Source organism: Elephantulus edwardii, unplaced genomic scaffold, assembly GCF_000299155.1.
Source record: "Elephantulus edwardii isolate Elephantulus edwardi_28Jun2011 unplaced genomic scaffold, EleEdw1.0 scaffold00176, whole genome shotgun sequence".
Lineage (NCBI taxonomy): Eukaryota > Metazoa > Chordata > Mammalia > Macroscelidea > Macroscelididae > Elephantulus > Elephantulus edwardii.
In genome coordinates, this window is record NW_006399926.1 from 1,815,886 (window position 1) to 1,826,353 (window position 10,468).

The 10,468-nt window shown below is 41.5% G+C and overlaps 1 protein-coding gene across 1 annotated transcript; it reads left to right on the top strand.

Moving 5' to 3' along the window:
- Positions 1-2,834: 2,834 nt before the first annotated feature.
- Positions 2,835-10,130, top strand: SSR2 (signal sequence receptor, beta (translocon-associated protein beta)). Its single transcript, XM_006895774.1, has 6 exons — positions 2,835-2,891; positions 3,544-3,698; positions 4,611-4,709; positions 6,410-6,518; positions 8,674-8,751; positions 10,020-10,130. The coding sequence occupies exons 1-6, from the start codon at positions 2,835-2,837 to the stop codon at positions 10,128-10,130; spliced, it is 609 nt and encodes a 202-aa protein (XP_006895836.1).
- The last annotated feature ends 338 nt before the right edge of the window (positions 10,131-10,468 follow it).

Below are 10,468 nucleotides of genomic sequence, written 5' to 3' on the forward strand. Positions count from 1 at the left end.
GGTGGTGGGAATAAGTGTGTTTGAGAAGGCCAGGTTGGCACAGGTATTTAGGGCTCTTGTACATAAGGTCGCTATGAGTCGCAAGCGACTCGATGGCACATAACAACAACAGCAACATGATAACTGAGGCAGACTGCTGCTTTCTTCATATTATGTGAGTCTTTTCTTAATAGATGTTAAGTTGTTGTAATTATATGGTGACCAAGAGTATGGCAATGTTTTGTGAAGGACCTGTATATTTGTGTCTCCCTGTGGGCCTTTGGCCAAACAGCAGTGATTCCCACACTGTGTTGCTCATGTCTGTAGCATGCCTGTGCTATGCCTCCCACTTAATTTTTATTTTATAGAGGTGCTCTGCTTATTCAGGGGTCTCTTTCCTCTCCAAATAAACTAGATAATTTCCCTTTCGATCTCCTTGAAAATATATATTTGGTATCTGTATTAGGATTGCATTGAACATGTAGATTGCTTTTGGTAGTACTGTCATCTTCACAATATTGATTCTTTTACTCCATGAAGAGGGAACATTTTCCCATTTATTTAGGTCTTTTATTGTATCTCACAGGGATTTCCTAAAGATTAAATCCCTGTGCACATTTTTCAACAGACTGAAAAGAAATCCTATTGACTAAGGAAAAAATATTAGCAATACTACTTCAGACAAGGATCTCATATCAAAAGTTTACAGAATCCTTCAGGACCTCCACAGGAAAAAGACTGATAACACATTACAAAATGGGCAAAAACATGGAAATACTTTTCACAGAGGGAGGTATTCAGATGGCCAACAGACACATAAAGAAATGCTCAAAATCACTGGCAATAAAAGCGATGAAAATCAAAACCACAATGAGATACCATCTTAACCCAGTAGCAATGGCAACATTTAGCAGGACAGCAAGTAATAAATGTTGGGGAGGATGCGGATAGATAGGAACTCTTATACACTGTTGGTGGGATTGAAAAGTAGTACAAACACTTTGGCTGTTGTTGTGTACCCGGCAGGTTTTCAGAGGAAGTTAATCACACGAGAGGAGATTGCCTAGCCTCCTGCAAAGCAGCTGATGGATTCAACCTGCATGCCTTCAGGATTGCAGTGGCATTTCTTCAAAAAGCTAAACATAGAAACTCCATATGACCCAGTTATTCCACTGCTTGGAATATACTGCAAGAAAATTAGAACTGAGGCACAAATGGAGACTTGTACACCAATGTTTATAGCAGCATTATTCATCATTGTAAAAACATGGAAACAGCTCAGATGTCCAAGCCCAAGCAAATGGATTGAGAAATTATGGTACATTCACATGACAGACTACTATGCAGCATGCAATGATTTTTTTGAAAATCACAACCAAACTTGGGAAGTACTCAAGAGCATAATGGTAAGTGAACTAAGTTCCACAAGGACAAAAACTGCATAAGACCATTATTGAAGAAATAAAAAGATAACTATTAAACCATGTATGACAATCCAAGGGGCCGAGGGTAGGAGCAGAGGGGTGAGGATGAGCAGGGGGATAATCATAAGGTCACACAATTTTATGTGTAAATGGAGGGGTGGGTAAAGGAAATGGGAAAAATTCAGTGTGAAAAACAATGTATATGAACTTTATAAGTAAAACAGTATAAAATTTAAAAAAAAGAATATATGAAGAAGACTGTAGTGTCAGAATTGAGAAAGACTCATTATCAGCTTGCATTATGGAGATGACATACCTTGCTCACTGAAAGTGAAAAAGACCTGAAGCACTTAGTGAAGAAGATCAAAGACAACATCCTTCAATAGAGATTACATCTCTGTATCAAAGAACCAGAAATCCTCACCACTGTACCAATAGGCAACGACATGATAGAAGCAGAAAATATTCAAGCTATCAATGACTTCATTTTACTTGGATCCACAATCAACACTCATGGTAGCAGCTATTAAAAAATCAAATGATATGTTGCATTGGGAAAAATCTACTGTCAAGAGCCTGACCAAAATGCTAAAGAGCAAGGATGGCAGTTTGAAGACTAAGGTGTGCCTGATTCAAGTCATAGTATTTTCAATTACTTCCTATTCAACTGAAAGTTGGACAAGGAATAAAGAAGACCAAAGACAAATCGATGCCTTTTGAATTGTGATTGTTGGTAGGGAGTATTGAGGAGACCACAGATTGACAAAAGAACAACAAAGCTATCCTTGGGGAAGTGCCTGTCTCACATACTTTAGGCATGTTTTCATAACGGTCTAATCTCTAGAAGAAAGACATCATCCTGAGAAAGGTGGAGGGTTAGCAAAAGAGAGGAAAACCATCAGCTAGAAGGACTGACACAGTCACCGTAACAATGAGGTCAAGCATGTGGGAGATCATGAGAATAGGGCAAGGGGCACACATCTGTTGTTCTTACGGTCGCCATGAGTCATAGTGGACTCGACACAACAACAACAAATAAAGCTCAGGGCTTGGACATAGGAGATGACTAAATTTGTCGCTCTAAGATAGAATGAACACAGGATACCCTGAGAGAAATAGTTTTTCTCCAATTCCTTGTTCTCCTCTGACCACATAGACACACTCATTTTAGATACACGACTTCAATCTCTAGCTTTGTTAATGTTTCGAAGTACTTAATCAGATACTGGTTACATATAGTCATGGCAAGTCAACTTGAAAAGACACCAAAATGGGCAGAATAACAAGGGCATGAAAGACGTACAAATAAGTCTCAGAAGCCCTTCCATCCTCGACTCAAGCCGACAGTAGCTTGCTCATGAACTACAACTCCCACAAGGCAACGGGAAGCGACCCGAAGTTTCCGGCTAGATCTTACTTCCGGTCTTTTGGATGCTGACGCTCTTTTCCGGTCTTGGTGGCACCCGAAAGGATTTTGGGATGCTCGAGGTGAGCTCTATGGGGGTCTGTTCGTAGGGTGCAGAGTCGTGTGTTCTGGATCATCTAGCGCCTTGCGGCTGGGTGTTAGCTTGAGGAAGGCTAGTAGAAGAGGGGCGCCCCGACGTGTGTCATGTAACCTTGACAAGGAGGAGAGGGGCTAGAGCTAGCTGAGCCACTCCACTCCTTACCTGGGAAACACAGAAAAAGGCTTGGGAACTAGGACGAATGAGATTCCATGGTTCACCCTGGAATGGGTTCACCCTGGAATGGGTGAAAAGCGGGCGCAGTTGGATTCCACTGGAGCCGGGCTGAGGGAAAATTGCAGCGGGACTGCAGGCGCCCGGGAGACTGCTTGGTGTAAGGGAAAGTGTAGAAGTTGTTGCAGGTCTAGGATTGGCTGGAATCAGGATTCCCTGGCTCCTGACAGTAAAAGAGCAGTAGATATATTCTAGTGCTTAGACACGTTGATCACCAGCTGCCAGCAGAGAGGAGCGTTTTGGAAATGATCCAACTCTGATACTGTATAGACCGCTGCTGCTACTGCTGCTGCTTTGACAGTATCAAAAGAGCTCTAGGACTTTATAAAGGAGACCTGTCAGGAGGATCTGGACATTGCTTACATTCTTGGATTAATTACTCTCTTTCTCTTTTTCTCCCAAAGATGAGGTGGCTGGCATTTTTGGTGTTTGCTCTGTTTACTGTCACCCAAGCAGAGGAAGGGGCCAGACTTTTGGCCTCTAAATCACTGCTGAACAGATATGCTGTGGAGGGGCGAGACTTGACCTTACAGTACAATATCTATAATGTTGGCTCAAGGTAAGGAACTGAGAGCTTGGAGCTGCTGTTTTGGATTCTTTTGGGCTGTGTTACGGATTCTCAGATATACCAGCTGAGAAAGGTGGTGAGATTTCTCTTTCAGAGATCTCCAGTATCAGATATCATGAAAAAGTTAATTTTGAAATAATAGAATATTCTACTTTTTGGGGTGGAAGTGTTTCAGAAATGGGTAGAAATACAAACTCTGAAATCATAGGAGGAGATGTGTAAAAAGAAGATGAGATGTGAGATACACCCACTTATCAACATGGTTAGGTTTCAAAGATCAAGTCTTTATGTGAAAATAATTGTTATGCAAAAATAGAAGATGATAGCATCCCTATATAACTTCTAGATTACATCATTACATAATAATTGTCAAATCATTGAAAACATGACCCAGCCTTGTACCTGCATAACCTTAACCATCACTCACCTCATCCCTCAAGCATTCATACATCATTAATGTCCACAGTTGTTGAACAGATTTTGTACTATTGCCATGAATATGAAATGTCAGGAAACAAGATAAATAAGGTGCAAAAGTTTAAAGTTTTAGCCTCCTTTTCAAAGGAGAAATGTGACTCTTTTTGTTGCCTTTTATTTTCTTTAATTTCTCTTTTATATACATCTTGCTCCTTTCCCCCCTCTTTTCTACACATATACATAAGGAGAAATTAAGGTGAGACTAGATTTGCACCCATTTCTTCCTAGAGTCTCAAGTATTTTTGTGTTTCTGAGCCATAGAATCTAATCTTGGACCTGAATTCTTCAATGCAATAAGCCCATTATGTAACTGATAGCTGTATTCTACAGTTCTATTTCAGGATAATGGGGTAGATTTAAATGTCACTTGTTTTGATTTTATTTCCTTTCCTTATTAACCCTCATTGTTTCCTCTTTTTTTTCTAGTGCTGCATTAGATGTAGAATTATCTGATGATTCTTTCCCTCCAGAAGACTTCGGCATTGTCTCTGGAATGCTCAATGTCAAATGGGACCGAATTGCCCCGTATCCTCTTGGCACTGGGTTATGAAGGCTGGTGGCAGGGAGGGAAGGTTGCCAGCAGACAGGGTGGGCAGTGCCGTTCTCCTGCCATCTCTTTGGAAAGGATGCGGCAAGAGAGACTGGTGCATGGTTTAGGGTAGAGCTGAGGAAGGAGGTTTTTGAAGTTCAGGTTATAAAGCCCTGAAGCATAGAGGGAGGATGCAGACTCTTATAAAAATGTTTTATAGCCAGACAGGAATATTAGGTGCTTTTAAAAGAAATTTATTTGGATGCTGGCATGGACCTGGCATTAAAACTTGCTTTCATTCAATGAGTCTCTTGTTCCAGCCTATCACTTATTTTCTATGTAGTTTGAATTATTTTTTTTTCTTGTGAATGAAATATATATATAAATTTTCCAGAATATGTAAGTGATCTCTTTGTTTTATGTTTTTGTAGTTTTAAGAACTTTTTTCAATTATGTTATTGTTGTGTACTGTAGAGTCAGAACCAACCCATAGCTCATCTTCTGCTGGGTTTTCAGAGGCAGTTAATCACAGGAGGAGAAATTGCCCATCCTTCTCCCATGGAGCAGCTGGTGGCTTCAAACTGTGTGCCTTTGGGATTGCAGCATAGATTCTTGCCCCTCGGCACCAGAGCTCCCTTCCTTCAGTTATAGACAATGAAAAGTTTTGTGTGTGTTGCAAGGGAGGGGTAAGTTATTTTAATTTTTCATCTGTAACATATTGCTTTGAAAAGTTACTTCAGAAACCTTAATATTGATTACATCATCCAAACTAAACCTACCAACATTGATTCCAGCCCATGGAATCATGGAAACACTGGATTTCCAAGGCTGTAATTTTTTTTAAAAAAAATTGATTCATTGTTGCCCATTTTCTTCCCTCCCTACCTCCCCCTTCCACTAGTCTACTTTGCAGTGCACTTCTTGTTCCAGATTGTTGTCATACATATAATACCTAATTCCTTTCAGAACATACTAAACGCAAGGAACTGGCCCCATCTTTGTCCTGTGAAGAAGCTGCTGGTTTGTAACTGCCATGTTTTGATTTAGCAGCCCAGTGCTTTACCTACTGTGCCACCAGCTCTTCTGAATACATCTTAGACCCACTATGATACTGATAGATGCCATCAAGTCAACCAGCACTCAGAGAGACCCTGTGAATATCAGCTCTGACCTTTGCCCTGTGCTGTGCTATCCTCATGACCTCTGACCTGTCAGAGGTCACTGTCAGTTCATCTTGTTGGAGGTCTTTTTCTCCTTCACTCATCCTCTCCCTTTCCCAGCATGATGTCTCTTCAGGGACTGGTTCCTACTAAAAATATGCCAAAAATAAGTTACTAGAAAAACATTCTACATTATTTTCAAGTTTTAGAAACTTTTTAAAAAGAGTATTAAGAGTATGAAAACACTATTATGTCAAAACACCCCAAATGTATACATAATAGATTTTTATGTCCATCATAGATATTTTCATAAATTTTGAGGTACTAGTACAATTTTTTTGCAGTTTTAATATTTTAAGCTAATAAATGTGGCAAATGATAAGTTTTACATCTGTTCAAAATACAGATATTTAAACAAACAAAAAAAAACACTATATGTGTTGGCAACTGTTTTTTGAATGGTGCACTTAGTCCACAAATTGAAAGGTGGGTTGTAAAAATTTTGGCTTCATCATTGTCCTTAACTCTTGGCCCAGTGCCAGCAACGTCTCACACACCGTGGTCCTGCGTCCTCTGAAGGCTGGCTACTTCAACTTTACTTCAGCAACCATTACCTACCTGGCCCAGGAAGATGGACCTGTTGTGGTGAGTTTCCTTATATCTTAGCTACATGAGGTTCAAGTCTCAAATTCGCCGACCCAACCCAATTTTACTATGTTTTTCCTTGAAAACATGTAGAAAATTTCCACAGCAGCTACTGAAATTTTAGGAAGATAAGATTGAACCAGAACCTAGGGAAGGAAGAAGGTGACTTTAAAGCTATAAAGTACCAGGATAGAGCATTTGTGCTGGATGAAAGAGAACCTATTTATCTCTTTGTCTTTCAGTCTGGAATATGGCATTTGTTGCATCTTCATGCCGTTGCCAGCTTATTCCCAGTCCCTGCTGTGACCCGTGCCTTCCCTTTGCTGGGACAGTTCTGCTGACCACTTGGAGGCGAGCTTTTTTGCCTGCTAGTGCACACCTGTAGTCCAGCTGTCTGCTGCCTCTCCAGCTTTCTCTCCCACCCTGTCCACACAGATCCTCCTAAGTGAGCCAAGCTCCTTGTTATTCCCCTTCCTGCTCTTAGTGCCTGTTCTTTGCTCTTTGTTCTTTATTTGAGCACTCTCCACTTCATTATCCAAAGCCTTCCCAAGACCCAGACTTGAGCTGCATCTCCCTGGTTGTAGCTTCTGCTTCTTAGAATCGTGTTGCTGCTTTCTGTTCATTCTCAGTAAAATGCGCTGACTGCGTCTGCCCTTCTGTGACACAAGGTGTGGCACTTAAGCATCCAATTACTCTCTGCCTTCAGTCCTTCCTTATATGTAAATATTCGTTCCACAGTTTAATTTTTTTTTTTTTAATTTTATTATTTGTGTATACCGTCAAATCAGATCTGACTGGTACAGGAGGAGATTGTCCCTCCTTCCCCGGCAGAGCATCTGGTGGATTCGAACTGTGCGCCTCTGGGATTGTGACAGTTTAATTTTAAATACCTTGAAGCCATGGACTTTTTTTCAGATTTTTCTTTCCCAAATTTCTATATGTATAATAGAAGCTCAGTAGTACAGTCTCTTGTTGATTCATCAATGAAGTGGTCTGAATACATTTATTAAGCCCATAGAGTGCTTGATTTTGGAAAAATAGCAAGAAGATTAAGACACTGCCTCATCTCATCCTTAAAAAGCTTAGGGCTTGAGTATAAAGACCCTGACAAGCCCACACTAATGAACTTTAGGCTACTTAGTGAGGGCACTTTGGGAAAGGGATGTAACAGCCAGCCATAGAACTAAAAGAAATCAAGAGATTTCCCAACACTCAGTGAAGCTTCTAAATTATATACATTTTCTTTCATGACTCACAGGGACTCATTACCTCTCAGTTATGATTTTCATCATGTGTCATTTTTCCTGTCAGAACCAATCTTAGAATTCTTTGGTTTTCACTGGCACTTGATGAGTTAATATATAATGAAATCAAAGGCTAAGTTATATAGTCTTAGAACAAATTTGTTTGCAGTGTGCTTCAAACTTGGCCTCATCTCCAAGACAAAGGACTGTGGGCCAGATTCTGACCCTTCTCTAGTAATGTACTTTTGGGTAGGGCTTTAAACTTCTCAGAGTCCTTCTCATTATTTAAGTCTCATGTCAGTCCTGGGAGGTATATTTTTACCTAAGGAACGAGGAAATGGTTGCCAGGGCCAAGTCATTCCATTATATTACACGGCTGACCTTTGCTAAGGGGCCCGTGCAGTGGTGGTGAGCAACCTCACTTTTTTTTTCCTGTTGTGCACCGTCAGATCAGATCCAACAGGCATAGGAGGAGATTGCCCCTCCTCTTCAGCGGAGCATCTGGTGGGTTTGAACCATACTCCTTGGGGATTGCAGTGCAGCTTCTTGCACAACTTCACTTTTTGCAGAGTGACTTGCACAACTTCACTTTTTGCAGAGTGGCTCAGATGGAAGAATTTAGCTTTCAGTTTAGCTTAGTACCGGACCTATCCTATTTAATAAATGCTCATCATATGGTGTTTTCCCCGAAGTAACTCTGGCCTTTGCTCTTGTCTCCTCTTTACAATACACTAAAAGAGAGCTGTCTACTTGTCCTAGTTCAGAAGCTTTTTCATCTTCGTAAAGCTCTCTTTGGCCTTTAGGAGTTAAAAATATAATGCTTAGAATTGAGTTTGTTGACTGAAACTTTGGTTTCTTGAATGGAAAGAATTTGTGACTTCCTATCATGCCCTTCCTTTGTTTCTTTTCAGATTGGCTTCACCAGTGCACCTGGCCAGGGAGGAATTCTAGCTCAGCGGGAGTTTGATAGGCGGTTCTCCCCCCATTTTGTAAGTTTTGCAATGTGCACTCTTAACATTCTCCTGGTATGAGAACACCCTTTTGGTTCTGGGATCTCTTGGCTTCCTTAGAAGATTTGTGGAGTGGTTTTTGTTTTGTTTCTTTTTCTCAGTGTCTGATAAAGACAGCCATTAAGTATCTTGACTTAACTATGCCTGGTATTCTCGGCAATAAAATAATCATGGCTAGAAGCATTGAGCTTGCTTCTTCTCTGCCTTGAGTAAAAGGTCATCTTAGAGTTTAGAGTCTATATTGAGAGTTCTTTGTTTTTAAAAAAGATACCTGATTAGATTCAAAAGGTGATAAAGCATGGGTGAGGCTAAATGTTAATTTGATGTGATTCTGTAAGGGGATTTATTCAGTCATTCCATGAATAATTACAACATCTCAGCCATTAAAGATGTTATGATTTAGAGGACCCAGAACAAGGAGATGGGGGAAATGTTGTGATAGAGGTTTTATTTGAAGTGCTGGAGGAGGATGTAGCAAGAACATCTAACCTGGTCTTCAAGATCCAGCAAGGGTTTTCTGGAGGAAATAAAACCTAACTGGTCAAAGGGGGAGAAAGAGTGAGGGAGGGAGGGAGGGACAGAGAGAGAGAGAGTGTGTGTGTGTGTTTGTAGAGTGGCAGGTATTCTTTTTTTATTTTTTTTATTTTATTATTTTTTTTGGGTGAGTGTACCGTCAAATCAGATCTGACTGGTACAGGAGGAGATTGTCCCTCCTTTCCCCGGCAGAGCATCTGGTGGATTCGAACCGTGCGCCTCTGGGATTGTAGTTGCAGCTCCTTGCCACTTGGCCACCAGAGCTCCCCTAGTGGCAGGTATTCTATGAAGAAGCTCTGAGGTGAGAGAGAAGAGCATTGCAAAGTCCAGAAGTGACGAGTCATATAGCAATGCTAGAGGGTACCATGTGAGGCAGAGGAATAGAATATGATATGGACAAGGGAGGTTAGAAGTATAAGTGAGATTAGATCACAAGGGGCCTGGCCGTCAGTGGCAGAGAGTGACTAGAAATTTGTTTGGAAGAGAGAAGCTTCCCATCCAGCCTGGGTTAGGTCAGATGAGGGCTTTGGCTTCATAGCTCAAAAGATAGACAGACCTTTAGAGTGGTGTTCTGCATTAGGCATGGTCAGAGAGGAACCTCCCTGCCAAAGTTCTACCCTAGGGTTGGGCTAGACGACTCCCTATCTCACTGGGAGTATCCCTTTTGCCTTCCCCATGTCCAGACTTCTAAGCAAGTCTTTTCTTCTCTACAGCTGGATTGGGCCGCCTTTGGGGTCATGACCCTTCCCTCCATTGGCATCCCCCTACTGCTGTGGTACTCCAGCAAGAGGAAATACGACACTCCCAAAACCAAGAAGAACTGAATAGGGGCTTCCATGGTCCTCCCCTACCAATAAATCGAGGTGCTTTCCAGACTCCAAAGGGTATTGCAAATGCAATTTCTTCTCCCTTCACCCGCGGCCACCTTCTGGATCCTGCTCTGCACTCAGCTAGAGTGAAGGAACGGCCTAGGAGTCTGAGAGCCTCCTCGGTTTCATCCTGAAGCCATACAAACAGCTACAGCCTGAGCCTAGAAGGCGCTCTAGTGCCCCACTGAAGGGCTGGAGGGTGTATTATTGGCAGTGTGAACTCTCAGGGGTCCAGGAGGAGGTACTTCAGAGACTGCCTGACACCACCTTCACCCACTCCCTGCCTGTCTGAA

Coding starts and splice junctions, on each gene's coding strand:
- SSR2 (XM_006895774.1), top strand. CDS start 2,835: ATGCTGACGCTCTTTTCCGGTCTTGGTGGCACCCGAAAGGATTTTGGG. Junction 2,892..3,543: donor AGGATTTTGGGATGCTCGAG/GTGAGCTCTATG, acceptor TTTCTCCCAAAG/ATGAGGTGGCTGGCATTTTT. Junction 6,519..8,673: donor AGGAAGATGGACCTGTTGTG/GTGAGTTTCCTT, acceptor GTTTCTTTTCAG/ATTGGCTTCACCAGTGCACC.